The sequence below is a fragment of the Sinohyriopsis cumingii genome, chromosome 2, assembly GCF_028554795.1.
Source record: "Sinohyriopsis cumingii isolate HCF-2022 chromosome 2, ASM2855479v2, whole genome shotgun sequence".
NCBI lineage: Eukaryota > Metazoa > Mollusca > Bivalvia > Unionida > Unionidae > Sinohyriopsis > Sinohyriopsis cumingii.
In genome coordinates, this window is record NC_142962.1 from 101,800,946 (window position 1) to 101,820,808 (window position 19,863).

Sequence of the window (19,863 nt, forward strand, 5' to 3'; positions counted from 1 at the left end):
TTAGAAGTATAAAGAGCTTGATTTTGTGGGGAATAAAACACTACTTTGGGATTATTGTGAATTCATTCAAAACATTCTGGATTATATCATAAGTTACAGCAAGACAGCTGGTACATCAGCACATTCAAGACTATTGGTATATCAGCAACTCAATGTAAAATGCTTCCCGGGTTAGACTGGGTCTATCTGGTTTTTAACAGCATATACATCTTTTTAAAGAAAATACATGGCTTGCTCCATGCAAGCATTTAATTATGAGGGAAAGACAATGAACACTCTGAGCAAGTTTTCCCCTTTGCACCAACCAGTAAACATTTTACATAGAGCAGTGTACCATACTAATATTGAAATATACTTTTCTTGAGAAACAAGGTCAAAAGTACAGTAATTAAATGGTAATTTACTGCAGTCTAAAATGTGAATGCAATTTAAACAATTACTCTGCCGCAAAGTTACGTTCTGTAATTGTAATCGAAATATTCAATATAATGTTAATTTGATTAAATCAAAAGTACAATTAAACCCGCCTTAGTCAATGACTCAATATAAAGGATACCTACTCATAAGAGACAATGTCTACATGACTCTTTAGTTCATATTACTTTAACATATAAAGATCACCTGCACATAAAGGAAGATTTTTATCTCCCTTCAGCATCATTTATAAGCAAGTTTCCATGTAACTGACCCCAGATGCTGAGCTGAGTTTGAAGGGCACTGTGAATAATTTGCCTTGCCTTCTGTTTCAGTGACAGTCACAAACATACCTTTTTCACAACATGTGTCTCTAGTTCTTCTACTTTTGCCTTCTTTGTGGCTGGTTCCCCTTCCCCTATATTTTCCTTGGCCTTGGGCTTCTGCACATCTCTAAAAGATAATTTAATAAATAAAATATGCAGCAAGGCAAACCTGTTCATACAACTGTTCTTCTGACCCACCACATCAATGCATCAAATACTAGCTCCTTTCCAAGGAATGAAGCCATACCAGCTCATGTGGTAGAGCATCAGACTTGTTATCCATGAGACATGGGTTGAATACCTTCTAAGGCCAGCCTTAGTTGGCTACTTCAGTGTATCCTTGGGGAGGCACTGAGCTCCCATTTCCTCTGCATGGCAGTCATTATTGTGTTTTAAATGCCATTAAGATCAACCAGAAACAATAAAATGTCCCTAAATCTTGGCTAAAAATTCGAAAACAATTGCTCCTAAAATAAGACAAGGAACTTAAGGTCATTCTCATACTGAATTTCTATGTGTCATAAAGAAAGATGCATTCATGCGCTTAATAACAGATCTGTGTACATGAGCAGATGCACTATATAGGTGTATGTTAGTCTCAGATACAATATACGTGTCAGAGAGAAGCATCATGATTTTGTAGCTTTAACTTAAACTGTACTACTCTGATTTAATTATCACAACAGCGTTTTTTTGCTTTTCTTTACAAATAGTTGAAACAAGCCAAGCTAGTTATGCGAAGGCTCATCTGACACTGTTTGAAGATAGATGCCTGAGTGTCAACTAATACATTATAGTTTATTTTATTAACAATGTTGCTTTCTTCTCATGCGAACTGATAACTTAAAAGCATGACAGCAGCTCTCCTGCTGGATTATTTTCTTTGCCATTATTTGATAATAAACAACATACTTCGGGATAAGTCAAAAGTGTTTATTCTACCAAATGAGCATTTTTTTGGATCATATAACCACCAGTTATTCCATTGTTTGATTCTTGTAAAAAAAAAATCAGTGATAGAAACAAAAACTTATGAAGTAACTACTACAGTTAGTATTTAATTTTTGGATTTATCTTTTTAATGTCTTCCATTTACTGTGTCAGTTGGATCACCTAGGATTACTTGCTAATGAGCAAGAGCATTCAGAATGAGATTAGTTGTTTAAAATGGACAATAGTCTTGCTCCAAACTACCTAGTAAGATGCAATTTGACCTTTTGTTATTAGCTATAAGACCTAGAGAGAGAGAGACTGATTCAGTGTGCTATATTGCTGTTACAGAGGACTTTGCTTTATCTATTTGTAATTATCATGTGCAAGTGTGTGTGAAGTATGTGCATGTATTTTTAATATAATCCTATGAACAAAAAATTTCCATAAAGTGAAACGCAATTTCAATTTTATTAAGGCTACTTTGAACAAGTATTCAAAAGGTTCTCAGGCAGAATTTCTTTGAAATGGGTTGGCAAAATAAGATGTTACTAACACTGCATTATTCCTTTGAGCTTCTCCTCATTAACGGATTTGCTCTTTTTTCAAAAACTTACCCCAATGGAAACCCACTTGCAGTGTTGCTTCCACCAGGACGAATAATTGTGGGATTCCCACATTCTGCGAGCAAATCTTGCAAGAATACAGGTTTCAAAGGGGACAGATAATACACAAAACAATGGCACTTAAAAATTATACTAAAAATTACAAAAATGCATGGAGTTTTCTCTTTTGTATCAAATCATACCACTCTCCATTCCATAAACTAGTACCATTCAGCATGGTTATTTATTTAGAATGGTGTTCCCTGGAAATTAACCAATGCTTATGAGCATGTAATTGTGCTTATATTAGTATTGAAATTGCTTCCATATGACTCAAACATAACAGTACACATCTCCCTTGATAACTCGCGCACAACAGGGTCCAAAAACATCGACTGCACTACAAGCAAGGGACCTCAAGAACAATGTGAAACGATAAAATCCTTGTTGGACACAAAGAAAACTGTGAAGGGGGGATTAAACTGGTCTGTTTAATGGCTGAATACTCGTTTTAAAGTCGCATTGGGAATAATTGTCAATTAAGCACTTTTTCTAACCAAGTTAATTGTATTTATGTAAAAATTACTTTTATTTCTAAGATGCCCAACCAGAGAGATCATTAACAATATTCTGACTGGTTTCAACAACTGTCATGTGTATGCAAAAATAATGTGTATTACATTACTGCATTATGTTATTGTTGAGTAGTCTGGTTCCCTGATACGGATACACACTGCTTTGGTCTCTCTACGATAGTGGAATGCAACTTGCAAACTAATCAAGGAACCAGACTACTTATAGATTCAAATTCACATAATCGTTGAAAGTAATTATTTTTGTTATATTAGTAAAATATCGATGCCATGGTTTCATTGCAAGTAATAGTGAAACTTTTCATCTGTGAGAAAATCTCCAAGTGCCAATTCAGTAAATAACAAATTAACTACAAACTCTGAAACTAACTTCTAATTAATAAAATGTAATTGTGAAACAGAAGTTTATGTCATTAAATATTCATTTTGTTTGGTTGTCTTGTTATCTTTGGTCACAGTAGCAAATGAGGATGCTAATTTAAGGTAGTTTAATTATATTATGTTAACCCCCAAAAAAATTTTAAAACCAGTGTTCGATTACCTGTCACTCGACCAGGGATGCTAGCTCGTATGTAGGTTGAATTTGTGTGACTTTTACTTTTTCACTTATTCCAACCCCTTTATTTGATACCAACGAATAATGAACATGGTAATACAAGTCAACTTTTAATTCAGTGCAACAATACAACAAATACCAATCTGACTGCAACAAATATTTACGCAAATTAGGTATCAAAACATAGTCAGCATTTAGGTTCTCAAAGAAACACTCATTGTCATAGCTGTTATGGTAAACTGACATATTTCACATCTGAATACAACATTACACATTGTATTTTATGATCATTACACTAAACCCAAACTAAAAGATATAACTAAAACATGCATTTCACTTGATAAAAAAACCTTATTTAATTGGTATTTATTTATTATAGTGCTGCCTCAAGTAGGCGTTAGTGCCATTTTCATTGATCGAAATTTCGTTGCATAATGTTATTTACGGTGCACTAATGATGTAGTCTGGAAAGAAATTTTAACAAAATACATGTCTTCTTATTAAATGTTGATATTTTCATAATGTTAATTCAAATTTCCAGGTCATATCAACTGTTTTTGATGATAACACGAACGATATATCAAGATTTCATTTACCAATTTTGATCACGATTTTCTTCATGTTCAACAAATAGGGGTCAAATTATTAGTACTTTCTAGTTAATAAATTGGGATAAATGACTGACCACGTGTTATAAGTGGGTTTGTGAATTATCAGGGCACAATTATCAGGGGAGGTGTGATCTTGCTACACTTGGCACTTAACTGTTATAATTAATTAATTAAAACGCATAACTCCATTTTTTTTCCAGTGCAATACTCATAACAGTTAGAAAGGGATACCCAAAAACCCTTTTTGATCATGGGGAAGCTAAGAGATGGTGGAGAGAGAAAAGAAAAGTGCCTATTTACCCAGAACCCTCATTAAATGGTATAGTAGTTCTAAGAGGAACCTCAGTCAGTTCCGTAAGCTGAAAATCAGCTTCATCTTCAGCAGAAGCCACCAATAATTCTGAGACAGCAAGTGTCTTTCTTCATGGAAATCACAAGCGAATGCAATCAAATCCAAGGGAAGTTACTCTGGTTGAGTGACATCTAAAAAGCTTGTTTATTTGTATCCAATCATGAGTTATGATTTATTTTAAAACTTTTACTCAAAACTGCAATTTTTAATGCATCTACTTAAATCTGAGGGTGAGATTTTAATGCATCCATTTTGATTTTACTGCATCAGGGATGCACAAAAGTGATATAACGGAAGCCCTTCATATGCCAGCTAGGTGAGTTAATATTATCTGCCTGGTTGCTATGAAAGTTGCACACTGTTGGGGAGCCATCTTGGATACAATTTTGATTTAAATTGGCCAAGTGTTTCTTTTTTGAAACGACATTGAAACATCAAACATTCACAGATCAATGTATAGATGCGCTAAGGATGCAGGGCCATGACATACTCACTTGGCCTTCAGCTTGAAAAATAAGACAAGGTAAAAAGGTTGAAAGGGTCCTGTCAATAACATTTATTATTATTCTTAGAATCATTATCAATTTTCCAAAAGTAAAAAAAGCATATAAATGAATAATTCTGCTATCTTATAAAAAAAGTAATTATTGATGGAAAGTATAACAAATTATGATGTAAAAAATCTTGATTAATGATAGTATATATAACTGAACAAATAAAAACCCACTCACTCTGCGTATTCATGAAAACCCAAATCTGCAAACATGTAGCCATAGAAACCAAACACATCGCCTGCGAAGAATTTGATTTTATGAGCAGCACAGATTTCATCAATCCTGTATAGGTGTGTTAGTGTGCAGCAGGTGGCACACACTACATCAAAGTTTAAAAAAAAGTCGTCAGGTTTGTCTCCAACATTTGAAGTATCGGCTTGGACATCCACCATTGGGTTAAGTTGCTGGACTCTATGTAAAGATGACTCCGCTCTCTGTCAAATAAGAGATGCTAACATTGAATTAAGAGTTGAACAATAACTTAATTGACTTATTCAAGAAATATATCATCATCAATCTAAATGCACTGTACTCAGGGCATGTAATATCTTTAGCTTTTACCCACTGTAAATCCTGTCCACAGTAAACTTGGATTTAGTCCAGTTCCATCATGTACAATCATACTGATATGACCAATACATTGAATGAGTCTTAGACACATACAAAGGTCATATTTTTCCTAGTACAAATAAGAGCTACAGTATTCACAAACTACAACAACTTTATCATTCCTCTAAGACACAGCATCATTAAATTCCCATTGAACAATTAAGTACCAAATTATATCACATTGCTTGAGCAAAAACTAACAAGGTTCTTGTGTACTGCTGGGGTCAAGCTAGACTTGAATTATAAGAAGTAATGTATCCTTTCGGACAGAACAGGAAGAAGTGGATGCAATGAAAAAAATGCAATATATATATATATATATATATATATATATATATATATATATATATATATATATATATATATATATACACTATTATTTTAATTATGCCCTCTACTTCGCAGTACGCATATTTGCATTGAACATTGGATTTAAACTTTATTTTCAAGTAAAAAATCATCTGCATTACTTCGGTCATATGTCTCTAAAAGAGAATAAGAATCACTACATTGTAACAAATTTTAATTGAGTAACCAGATTAACATTACTATAATTGCAAGTTTGTAAAAATGCCTAATGAACTACCCTTAATCAATTTTTTTATTTTTCTTTATTTTTTAAAATATATTTTCTCAATAATGACACTTTCAAAGATTTCTAAACACCTCTGAAACAATCCCTGTACCATGTACATGATGGCAAATGCAAATCATACTGTTCCTCATTTCTATGTTGAGGATAAAACATTACCGTAACTATTCATTCATAACACATTGAAATGCATAAAATTACAGACATGGCTCTTTTATAGTCAGTATATGAACTAAACCCTTCTTTCCAACCAAATCAACACAGATATGAATGCCTCTATTTTTAAAAGGAGGGATTTTCATAATGTGTAATCACTCACGTTGCTTCACTACAACAGTCATAGGATTGCAATTTATGATTTATTTCTTTGTCTACGTACTTATAGTAATTATAGGCATTGGTTAAATAGTATCTGCTTTGCTTCTTTTTTCCACATTTTCACAAATACAAGTAAGAAAACAACTTTAACCATACGACGCTTCTCCGTTCTCTCGAATTCCACAACACAGCATTGTCCTGTACGTTTCTGACCTACATAATTGTATTTTAAAGTTAAACTTACATAACATAATACCTAGACTTTGCTTTCTATGAATTGCATATTTTTCTGGATATATTTCCCTGATGATTTACAAAAAACAGACAATCTAATAAACTGGTACTTCCCAGACATGGCAATGTCTGCCATTATTTCCCTGTTACTGGTTCACTTATAATTTCAAGCTGACTTTATGACGAAGTAGTGTACAAGTGGCAGTTAAAATATCCAGATCACCGATTCTGAATATGAAACACAAATTGCTATATACATACTATTGTTAAAGCTTCAAAACACAAGTTTGTATGTTTTATCATAGAGGGAAAACAAGCAGAAATCAGGCAGTGTGATACTATCTGATAGCTGATAACTTCGGGAAACTCGAAAGGGTTAATGGTCAGTCATCTATCAAAACACATGCCTGTGAATGTGCAAGAGTTTGTCGGCATAATTAATATCTAAAGTAGGCCTAGCTACTGATGGATTAATGAAAACGTTTTGCTACAACACAATACTAGAACTAGCCAGGAATTTTCTTAAGAGGGGAGGTCCCCCACACCTACCAAAAGGGGGGGAATCATGGCAGACAATGCCAAATGGTAGCTCACAGGTGACAATATTAATATAAGGTATGTGGATATCTAATTTAAAAGAGCATTGAATGACTTTATAACACTTCTTTGACAACAAATATAAGGTACCTGCATAACTAATTTAGTTTGCTACGTTCATAAATATTCTTCTCTGCTTTTAATCACTCCGCTTCTTCAAAGCCTCTGACAACAGGAAATCACCTACACGACCCCCTTGTATCTGAATAGATATCAGTTTATTCACTGTTTCTGATGTTATCATTCCTCCAAGCAGTGTGAATTCTGTTTATGAACTAAATCCCCCCTCACAATCTGGTGTTTATAATGGGAGAACCACTGAAATTTTACCCAATTTAAACAAATTAGGGAAATAGTCTTCACGATATTCAAACATAATTTTCCACAACTCAATCATGTTGTCCCAAGGATATTTTCTTTATAATACTGCAGAACCATAAATGAGAGCTTTACTAGTTACATTACTAATATCTTTGTCTTCTCTAAAAGGTTGTATTAAGGTCTCCATTTCAGTCAGGTCATGATCAGGAACCTCCTCTTTAGAAAAAAATTATATTTTTTGGTCCCAAAGCTGCAAAACTTGGCTATTGTTCTATGTACTGCTGTAAATCTTTTCATCTGAGGTACAAGCTTATCACAAAAATCTTTCTTAGCCTAATTTATTTCTTTGCCCACTTCCTTCTAGTCCTTTTCCATTTCACCTTCTTTCATTCCAAATGGAACACCCTCTATAAAAATGCATTTAACCGCAGGGTCCCATTCTGTTGTGGCTCATCAATAGATCAGTTTGTAAAATCCCTCTAGGAGACAAATATATTGGAACCCCTAGGGATTTTCTGCAAAAACCGCAGCAGATCTTAATCATGTAGATGCATGTATTCAAAAACTAAATCAACCTTAGTTTAGCTTGAATGAGATCACCATGATAATGGACGACAAAGACTTAAGTTGACAAACCTTCATTTTAAATTTCTGTGTTAATAAAACAACAACAAAATCATGCATTGGATAAAATAAATTGCAGGAACCACAAATAATTAGCATGACCTTTCCTCCATTGGTTTAGAGAACTTACGAGACTAAATATTGTTGTTGTGAGAAATCCACAATCATGCAGCTTGGCAGCATCTCTACAAAATCTGGTTGCCTAACAAAAATATATTTGTCAGACTCAATACTAAAGAAATTCCAATTTAATTATCCAATTATTCAAAATGTATCAATGGGGTTCTTGCAAATTGCATGAAAATGAGTGCCACAATATCTCTTTTCATGTGTCATTTTTATGTCAAGATACCTTTCTTAAATAATTGTGATTGCATAACCAGGCTCTGACTCACTGAGTTATTTGCTGCCCAGGCTACCTGGGTAATAAGTCTTTCTAGCTGCGTGAATACCCATGACACCCATCTAAGAGAAGCCCTTGATTTGAATCAAATAGCATCTAGAACCTAATCAAGTGTGAATTCACCATAAATTGTGAGCCACCTATCATCATGGATACCTCTGTTGCTTTTACCACAAATTTAATTGATGCAACAGTGATCAATTTATGCAGTCATAAGAATCCCTCTTCTTTCCACGTCCACAAAAAATCCTGATATGAAAAAAGTTTATTATAGGATTAAATAATCATGGTTGGGTATTTATCGATGTGTAAATTTTACCTAATCACTCACAAAGTTGAAGGACTTTATGTAAACTTTGTGAGTGATTAGGTAAAATTTACACATCGATAAACACCCAACCATGATCATTTAATCCGTATAGTTCCAATTTACTTCCTTTCTAACATATGATCATCAGATTTAACCAACAAAACATTTACTTTTATGTACAATTAAGTTTTCTTTCATTAGCCTCTTGACTGCGAAAGAATACATAGCCCTATCTTTGCTAGCCAAGAGTCATCGATTCTTTATACAGTGATACAGGGTAGAATGTCATAGCAGGTCATGCCAGTGATATACTGTTATGATCATTTTTTTAATATATAAAAAATGGTTGAGGTTAAACTAGGAATATTCCCTTTTCTTTAATTATGCTTGCTTATGGCACGTGTTTTTAAAGCAATGTTGTTACTTTCTACACATTTCGATCTTTCAAAAGCAAAATTGTGTCCACTTTTAATGACATCCCTCGGTTGATATATGGCCATGACCTTTAATAATCACTGTTGTAACACGTTGTTGAGGTGAAATGCAATAATTTCCAAAGATTGGCTTCTAAAGCCTGCCATATACCTTCTTTGGCAAAAGGGGCGAGTGTTGGAGTGCAGGAAGGTCTGTGCAATTACACTGTCTTAACTTCTAATATTTGATTTTAAGCTGTGGCTTGTCATTTTTTATTGGAAATCACTGGAGTGGGTGGGTGGGAAATTGTTGTTATTATTAGGATGTAAGGCGTTGATATAGATAAAACTTCACATCAAATGATCTGGTAATAGGGAACCAAAAGTAGCCCACAGAATTTATTGATGTGTAAAAAATTCCAGATCAGTATCACGTGACCGTTTACATCCAATCAAAATGTAGAAAACGCAGTCAATTCATAAAAATTGGAATTGTAGTAAATTATGTTTATTTAAGAATACTTACCCAATCACAGTAATGTTAGGAATTACTTTTGTCACCTCTGGAATACAGTCTTCCTTGACTTGAAAAGTCTTCCTCTCAATACAATATACAGAGAAAGGGAAATAACTCTTACAGATGACCTCACCTTATCCCACTAAATGGAACCCCATTTAAATACACTACAGAAATCACATTAATGTAAGGTGAATAGGTAATACAAGGAGGAAATGCTGAGCACCCAACTTCTACCTAAGAGAACCCTGTTGGGTCAAAATAATTTTTAGGGGCAAGATTCTCTTAAAGATAGCTGACACAAATGAATACAAGTATATAAACATGTGCAAGAAACTACCCTGTAAGTTAATGCACTTAATAAATAATTACAAAGAAAAACTTTCTCAGGCAAATCCAGTTAAAGTTGATTGATCCCACAATGAAGAGTCAGTTGTGTGTGGTTTGGTGTCAATCTGGGCAGCAACCACAGGACCAATTGCTTGCTCAGCACTGTAATTTTGCCACGTTTGAGTATAGCCTATATCACATCTGACACTTGTCATCTCGTCTCTGAGGCTGCTTGTGACAAGGGTGAGACAAGAATGGATTTTTCTGTCGACACAGCAGAGGCAACTCCTATACTGCCTTTTTTTCTTCTTCTCATTATGTCCTCTAAACATAAGTAGGGACCGTAAAGAAAAGGGAGTGCAAAGTTGCTATGTGGTGTGGTTTGAGTGATGCAGAGTGCAGTAGAGTATCCCTTAGACCTAAGTTACAGAGGGCTGTTAGGGCATTAGCAGTAGTATTAATGATTTGGCAGGTTTATTATTAACAGTGAAACTAAAGCTTCTTATCCAACCTGTTTATAACTCTGCCTAAAACTAGAATCTACAGACATGTACCCAAAAGTTAAAAACACAAAATATACATAACTGATAATTTTAGAAATATATTATATCATAAGAATGAGATATTATGTGAAACCTATGAATGAAAACTGTGTACTGCATTACTACACAGCACTGAATAATGAGTTACCAATTGCATGTTGTTATATGAACCAGTAACAATTCTCAAAAATATCTGAAAAGTCACCAAAATACACAAATATTTAGTAAGCAGTACATATGATTGTTTAATTGTTGTACCACCAAAAAAGGATGCTGTATGGCTAGCAGAAAAAAAACAGAAATCCACAGATTAATGGAAACCTGTTGACAGGACACAACAAAAGTTAAACTAACAATATCTGGTATACAGTGAGCCACCAAGTGGTTTTAAGTGGTGGTGATCTGTAAAGAGTTTCTGTTTCTGCTCTTTTCCTAAACAATGTACAGACAAGGAGACTTACCAAATCTATGGGACGGCTGTATTGTATCTAGTTGACGGAGAAATAAAATGTTCATATACTCTATTTAAAACCCCTACATTTTCATGAGAGAGTCGATTGAAAAAATGTAACAAAATCATTTTGAGTAAATGTATACCAACAGTCCTGTAGTCATTCTATACTATGCGAACAACTTGACCTTTCTCTGTACTGTCAGACAAGTTTTCACTTGAATGCATTCCTTCTCTGCTGGTTATGTTGTTCAGTGAAAAACAGTCACCTATCAAGATGCTTCCATTAGTACTAAGGAATCTTAAGCTCCAAAGAGTACTCATTTGTTGATGGAGGGATCAGCTGATTTAGAAAAGCAGGAGATACATAGTGTATTTCAAGAAATATACATGATTATTCATGGAAAATGACAGGTAACTTTATCTAGCTTTTGAGAGCTGGCTAGCATACCAAAATATAGTGACGAAATTCTCTGAATTTGTGAAGCCTGTATGGCTATCTCAGCCCAATTAGGACCATCCACAACGGACGCTGAATGTCGAAAAAAAACCTCAGAACTTTCTGATATGTTTTTTTGTTAGTTTCCAGCCTTAAAAAAAACAAACATAATGCCATCTCTGTGGCGTAGTCAAGAACAAATGTTCAGCTGGACTAGTATGGGTTAAAAATAGGCCATCATTGTATGTCCTGTGAAATACTATATGTAATGACCAACAATCCTGAAGGAAAGAAAGAAGACAAAAAACCCACTCACATTCTTTCCTACATCTTGTCTGGGCACCAAGAACTGCGAGCAAGCATCTTCTTCTGTCACCTAATGAAAGGACAACCATTTTGAAGACATTTCCAAGAGTCTATTCTAGAGATGAAAATTTAGGGCAAATTTTAAATTTACCCCATACATGTGAAAAAGGGGATACTTTTCTAAATAACTGAGTGATTTAACAGCCATATATAGAAAGGGACAAAAATATCTTCAATTATTATGCATTTGGTTGTTTTTTTCTTCAGAAACTAGCAAGAATCATGCAAAAGTGCATCCCAGAATAGACCCTGATTATCCTACCATTTATTCTTCACTGCATATGTACATACAGATATTTTCATAAATATTACTGCTTTTAATCTCTATTACAAACAACGTATGCCTTGTTTTTAAGTCAGAGTTACTTTTAAAACTGTTACTTTTAAAACTCAAAACCTGCAAAATATAGCAAGACACCAAGTTAATTTCAACTTACTGTCATGTACCAAATTTGTCTGGTAATAAAAACCAATTACTTTTCTATCTGCCTTTATTGTTTTTGCCAAATATCTTGTTCAAAAAATTAATATCACTATCAGTTACTGATGCCACCTGCAAGTTCAATGTCAATCAAAGTTGGCTAGATACACTAGGTCGCATTACACCCTTGCTTACAAATGAAGAACACAAGATTATAATGTTCACATGTACAAGTGCCCCAATCCCTTTGTTTGCAAATTTTCAGCAGTGTGCATATTTTCTATTCAAAAGATTTATTCATGATTCAAATATACTTGTCATAAATTTAAAGATTTTATTTATTTGTAAAGTCTTTGTCTTAAAAAAATGTATTTCGTGTCTGGATGGGTTCATCCTGTTTCTTTTATTTCAGTCACTGATACATATTTATTGTATATTTACCCAAAGCCTGAACAAAACTGCTAATTTGTATACTGGATGAACAAGAGTTATCCTTGCTAACTGTGTAATTCTTATACTACATTTGAAGCAACCACTACAATTTATGAACTTGCTCTATGGACAGGATAGATACTTAAATATTACTTTTCAATTCATATGCTAATACACGTATGCCTCATCTTCAAATATAAATGTTAATATTTTAGGACAGACATAAATCTTTATTGCTATACAGAATTATTTTCAGATGAAATTAATGCAACATTGTAATGTGAATAAAGAATGAAAGGCATTGTATAATAATTTTAGGTATTCTTCCTCCTTAAGCCATGCTGAATCTTAACCTTGAAAATCATCATGTACAAATCTGTTATTGGCTGAAGGGTTTTTGTTCTCAAGGCAAATTTTATTGCGTAAGGATTTCTCAGACTTTTGTAGACTATTGTAATTTTTAGATATCCATCTTTTTCCATTTTGTAAACTAACACATTTTATAATATCCATATATGATTGGAATGAGCAGTTTTTGAAAATATTTTTATCTATTTCATCGTAATCATTATGAAGGTGGAATTTTGCTGTGACCTTGAGCTCAAACTTTTAATATTATCTGATAATACAATGATAATAATAATTATATAGGACACAAATGAGAATTAAATGATCTCCAAGGAAGGTTTCTGATGATTGCGTACATGCATTGTATATCACAGCTGTCATTTTTTAAGTGGAAGTTGTTGTTGTTATAGGGTTTAACGCCATTTTTCAGCACAAGATAGGCTATACATGGCGGCCAGTATAAATGGTGGAGGAAGAACCCGGGAAACCCCCGAAAGAACCACCGACCCACGAGAAGCTACTGGGAAGCTTTCTCACATAACCACATTAGCCGAATCTGAGACTCGAACTCACGCAGACAGAGGTGAGATAGCAGTGATCCGTAACGGTGAGCGCTTTAGACCACTCGGCCACTCAGGGCCCCTTAAGTGGAAGTAAACATTCCTTTTTATGCCCAAACATGAATTAGTTATTTTGATTGGCATTACAAATCCACTGATGCCTGGATATTTCATATCCATTTGAACACTGTTACAAGTTTTGAAAGTATGGATAATTAAAGGATTAGGCTATTTCAATTATTGACAGTAACCTTTGAGAAGAAGAAAACAAATTAAACAAAGATTATTCTAAATTAGCCTAACTTTGCAACACATGTGCAGAATGTGCTATACAGACAAGGCCTAGTAATTGTAAAATCTGTTATTTTCTAGTGGAAAATCTGACCATGAATATTGAAAATTTTGAAAAATTTAATATTTCATTGAAAATCTGCAAGTAAAACATTTAAGTCAGAGCACTGTCTTGTTTACCATTATTTTATATGCCATTCAAGCATGTCATTTATTTAAACTGTCTATATTATTCGTCCCAGAACTCAATACATCTGCCCTTGCCTTCTCAGATAACAAGGCATACTTACGACTGTATGATCAAGTAAAGTCAGTGACTTTATCCCTGCAAGAACGATGTTCTTTGCAACTTCTGCCCCAAGGCCTCGGAGACCAATCAGAAGAACTCTGGATGCTCTAAGTCTGAAATTGAATATGATTATCGACTTCATGCTACAATGTTTTTCTGTCCCTGTCATGAAAACAAACGAGATCATGTCTATAGATGCATGTATCTGCATGTCACTGAGCTGGAATATTTAAGTGTTCTCTTCTGATCATTAAGCTGCAGTGGTACATGTACTAGTAATGCATTCCGGCATATACCCAGGTACCAATATACCACATTTGCTCAGGTACTAAACACCTTTGAGGAAACACTGATGTTGCCAGTATACCTTCATTGCTCCATCACATCTAGTGAAGTCTACACATATCTACAAGTGATGCTACTGTATTTCTTCTAAGGTTTGTGTACCATTTGTACTCTGAGGTAATTCCTTGTGGATACCAAGTGACTTCATGACGTAGCACCATTGCCGCTATTCTCATATCAACCTACATCTAGTATACTTGCACCATGAAGTATTTATTTACATATGAACAGACAAATCAAATTAGAAAATTTCAAATCTAGGGGAGCAATTAATATAGGACACAAAGTAAAAAAATTTAGTCATCAAAATAACTGCATCGATAAGTGCCTATGTGACAGTTACCTAGGTTTAAGATGAAAACTAACACAGTAATGTATATTCAACTGAAGCCATTAAGATGGCTCTATATGTCTTTCAAAATCCCAGTTAATATGTAACACAATTTTCTTGTACACGATACCTGTAACGTAAACTATAGATAGAATTATTTTTAATTTTATCTATTTTATTATTTTTCAACATCAATCATAAAAACCTGATTATCACTAACTTTCTCATTAGAGAAAGCTGCCTTCATTATAGTCAAATACAAAATGTATAATCACTCTTAAATATATTTTGTTCTTAAGAGATGTGTGAACAGTCCTCATACTCAAAGAGAATGGGTTTTAATTAAGTTACTGTAATTCTGAAATATCTGAAGCATGTCAGCATTGGGCCACCTAGACTGAAAACTGATGTGTGTTTGTGTGCGTGTGTGTGAGTTGGATTTTTAATGTAGCTTTAATAATTTTTCAGTCATATTGCTATGATGTCTGCAGTGTGGCAGTTTATAGTGATGTCTAGCACTAGGGCATCATGTCGCAGACATGTAGCATGATGTCCCACCCAGTCACATTATCCTGACACCAGACCTACCAGTCCTAATACTAACCTCTTAATGCTGAGCGCCAAGCGAGGCAGCTGTTAATACCATTTTTGTAAGTCTATGGTATGACTCGGCCAGGGATTGAACCCATGACCTCCAGATGCTCTAACCACTAGGCTACCGAGGCAGTCTAAATATTCTGAGCATAATGAAAAGATTGAAAATTGGTGCAATCACTTTGAATTTAATATGGATTAATAGTGATAACAAGCTTAAGGGTTCAATACAGTTTAGCACTGTTAATTTATATGTCAATGATAACATAAAAAACAGTGAATGTAGACAATTCTAAGCATCAAAAGGCACCCCTATGCAACAAATGACTTGAAATTTGTTAAAATACTTTGACTGGTTTTAGAGCTATGCTAAAGAAATGAAACTGTTCCAAGAAATAGATGGAAGCATATAGTATGACCCCGCTAAAACACGGTAGCTGGGAGCCATAGAACCTGACTATGACCATGTTAATCACCAACCCATGTTATGAGCAACCAAGTCAGTCAGCTGAAGAAAATAATACATGTAACCAAAATAATTGCATGGGTGGGTGGGGTTAGTAATAAATGCGGGCGGTAAAAGGTAAAATAAGAGCTTCATTGGAACAGTTACCATCTTAACTGATAAAGATTTTTTAAAAATTTTTTTACCTTTGTGGCAGCGGAGTGATGCTGCCTTCCACTCATGCGTCAGAAATTTAACAAAAGACAACAGAGACACAGGTGTTCTGGTCTGATGACAAGAATTAGTACAGAAAATGTGGGTGTTCTGAAGGATTTAATTCTGAGTGGAGAGAAGAGGAATTTTACTTACCATCCATACACAAATGTCAGTCCATGTAAATATATTACATGTAATTACTAGCGAGTGGTAAAAAATCTGACAAAAGATAGATTACGAGAAAATGCCTTGTCCGGTTGATCTCCGCTACCAGAAATGTCAACAACAAAAAAAAGATAGCTCACAACATACAGTACTCATGCTCGATATCAACATAATGAACATAAATTATGTTTTCTTCCATTCAAACCTTTAATTCTAATAATTCTAAGGCAATATATATATGCATCATATATATGCATCTCATAGGAAGTAACATTTCCTATTACAGTATATAAAAAAACAGTAAACGCAAATAATTAGAGTCTCATCTTGTAATGAAATGAATTTAACCCTGAATATATCTGTGCCAATAAAATCTTAAACAAGATTTTTCAAACAACCTAATCTCCTTAAGATGATCTAGTTAAAAATCCATCATTTAAAAAGGCATTTTCAAAAGGGTTGATTTAAATTTTGACAAAAGACCTTCAAATTTAAACTGTTGTATAAACAAGGACTGAATTTTCTGTAAAATCAACTTGTCAAATTCGTTAAACCAGTCTCCAAACCTGTACTGATACAGGGGATCATATAATTTTTAAATAATGATACAAGGGATGACAATTTGTCATTTCAGCTCTGAGATTCAACAATCTGGACGACAAATTTGGCTCAAAACGAATAGCAGTCCGTCTTCTAATCAGAGCTTCCTCCGAATATTCCCACCTCATTTGTCATATTTGGACATTCATGTTGGGGTGTGGGGTCAATGCAACTGCATATAAAAAATTTGGAATTTGCCGCCACTGTGCAGTAGTGACATATGGTAGTCACTGACCAGCAGGCCAAAAAAATTTGAACTTATGTTATATCAACTCATACCTGCATAAAATGGATAGGAAAATGATTTTCTTAGAAATGGCAAGTATTATAATCATGATGTCATTAATCCGCTGACAGACAAGACAAAACTACAGTGTAAATGAAACCTGACCCAGTACTCGCCATCTGCGTTACTAGTCATGATATCAGCAACAAACTCCTTTATAATGTTGTTGTACAGAAATTCAATCATATTAAATGAAAATCAGATGCTTTTTGTAAAAACCTGCAATCTGGCCAGTCTGATTTATCAAGCATAGAGCACATGTCAATGTGGTAGTCACATGATACAAAAAAACTCCAGAAATTGTTTTCGGAATATATAAATATGGAGAATTTTGTGTTCTTTCGTTTTTGTATTTTTATTACAACCATTATATGACTTTCATTAAATATTTGAAAATGTCGATTGTTAGATTTGTGTACTCATGTGACTAGCAATTCAAATCGCGAGTACCAGGTCACGTTTCATCAACGACGTAGTTTTATCTTGTATTTCAGCATATTAAAGACATAACAATTTTAATACAATTTCTGAGAGGGGCCCCCAAGTGGCTGAGTGGTCTAAAGCACTCACCGTTCAGGATCACTGCCATCTCACCTGTCTGTGTAGGTTCGAGTTTCAGGTTCTGCTAATGTTGGTATGTGAGAAAGCTTGCCAATAGTTTCTCATGGGTTTTTCAGGGTTCTTCCTTCACCAGTTATACTGGCCACCTTGTATAGCCTATGTTGTGCTGAAAAACAGCATTAAACCCTATAGCAACAACAACAATTTCTGAGAAAAGTAGTTTTCATATCAATTTCATGCATGAATTACTCGAACTAAAAACAATTAAAGTTTGCTAGGCCATCCAGTAAGTGGCTAAACTTTGCCACCACTATGTTGGCCTCGTATGGTGCTAGACTGGTTTTCATATATTCCATGTAAGGAAATATACGGATATTGAGCTGACTTTGAAAATAAGTCTACTAGACTATTCTAATCCACTGGGCATATGAATTGACTCAGCATATATGTTTATTACAAGCAACCAAATGACTCATACTGCACCCTCCGAATATTATGGTCAGAACTCCATAAATTTAACACACGATCAGTTTAGTTACTCCTCAAATACGTGATTGTTTCGGGCATCAAGTGATGGCAGAAAATTCCTTGGTCTTTATTGACTTTCAACAATATCTGCAAACTTCAATATCTTTTCACGGTAGGGAAAATTGAGACAGAGGTTGTGATAACAATTTCAATCCAAATTGTAACTTCTAACTAGCACGCAAAAATTTAGTCTCACATAGGAAGATTACTGAGCACCATAGTGTTACTCAGAGGAAGCCAGTCGTAATTTGGCAGTAAAACTTAGAGCAGATTCTAAGGAAAGACAATGTTTCGTAAAGCTCAGTAAGTTATTTGCTTGATTTTTTCAGAAAAGTAGCATAGGAGTTGAGAAGGAATTTGGAGAAAGTCATGAGGAAGGAATTGGAGGAATAGGAAAGAAAAATACACAGAGGAGTAGAATACAAGGACAGGTGGAAAGCGATCTCACACTACTAATCAAATGATGCAATAGGCTATCACGGGGTCGAGTGGAAAGAGAATACTTGGGAAATTTTAATCATTTGACTATTGAATTGTCCTTAAATTGTTATTCATTGAATTTCACTTTTTTGGTATAATCAATTATTTAACCACTAGCACTTCTGACTGGCGGCTCGGAGCTTCACATCTATCTTTCACTAATTTAACTTAAAACCAAAATCGAGCCTAGGTGGGACTTCTATAATAATTTAAATAGATTTAATGGGAGCACCACACCCCAACCATAACACACCTACCACAGTGGCGGCATAACAACCCGTCACGTCATAAACATAAATATCAAAAGTCAATGTCTTATACTGAAGGACTAATGTTATAAGGCGTCGACTCCTGAGCTCACATGCATATAAGCTTAACTAATTACACTGTAGGAATAGAATTCAGGGTGTCAATAAACACCGAAGTAGAGACAAAAGAAAAAAAAAAGAATAAAATACAGACTGGAATTCTATCTAAATGCATTCAACAAATATTTCAATGTAAAAATTTAGTTTTCGTTTCAACTCTACTTTTATCAATACCTAATCCATACTGTTATTATTTGAGCAGTCAATAATCGGGATAGTCCTACAATGTAAGACATTAACAAAAACATAAATGTCAGGGTCGATGCCTTAAACTGTACGACTACAATCAACATTACACATCCATCGAAAATATGTAACGCTAAAAAACTTGACGTAAATATTAAGGTTCATTAAACTATACTCCTATGTCAGACCTTCTCTGAGCATCTAGTCCCCAAAGACGAATCTGCCTATCATACAGCGCAGCTTCGTCTTCTGTTATTGTTACTTGCTCTGCCATTTGTTTTTGCGAATGATAGTTTTGCACGTTTGAGATTGCCGCAGATCTAGACGCCAGAGGACAGTAATAGGACTATTTTGATTGGCTTACTAATTTTTTGTGTGGATATTTAAACCAATCATAACCATAGGATCAA

At 34.4% G+C, this 19,863-nt stretch overlaps 1 protein-coding gene across 1 annotated transcript in view; it reads right to left on the bottom strand.

The window, feature by feature from the left end:
* Positions 1-19,801, bottom strand: part of LOC149805494 (SUMO-activating enzyme subunit 1-like) — a 38,020-nt gene extending 18,219 nt beyond the window's left edge. Inside the window, exons 1-5 of the mRNA XM_089950087.1 lie at positions 19,642-19,801; positions 14,350-14,461; positions 11,958-12,017; positions 5,119-5,375; positions 768-867 (exon numbers count right to left, since the gene is read on the bottom strand). Of these exons, the coding sequence (XP_089806213.1) occupies positions 768-867; positions 5,119-5,375; positions 11,958-12,017; positions 14,350-14,461; positions 19,642-19,727 (615 nt within the window). The 5' untranslated portion in view covers positions 19,728-19,801. The remainder of the gene's footprint in view (positions 1-767; positions 868-5,118; positions 5,376-11,957; positions 12,018-14,349; positions 14,462-19,641) is intronic.
* Positions 19,802-19,863: the final 62 nt, after the last annotated feature.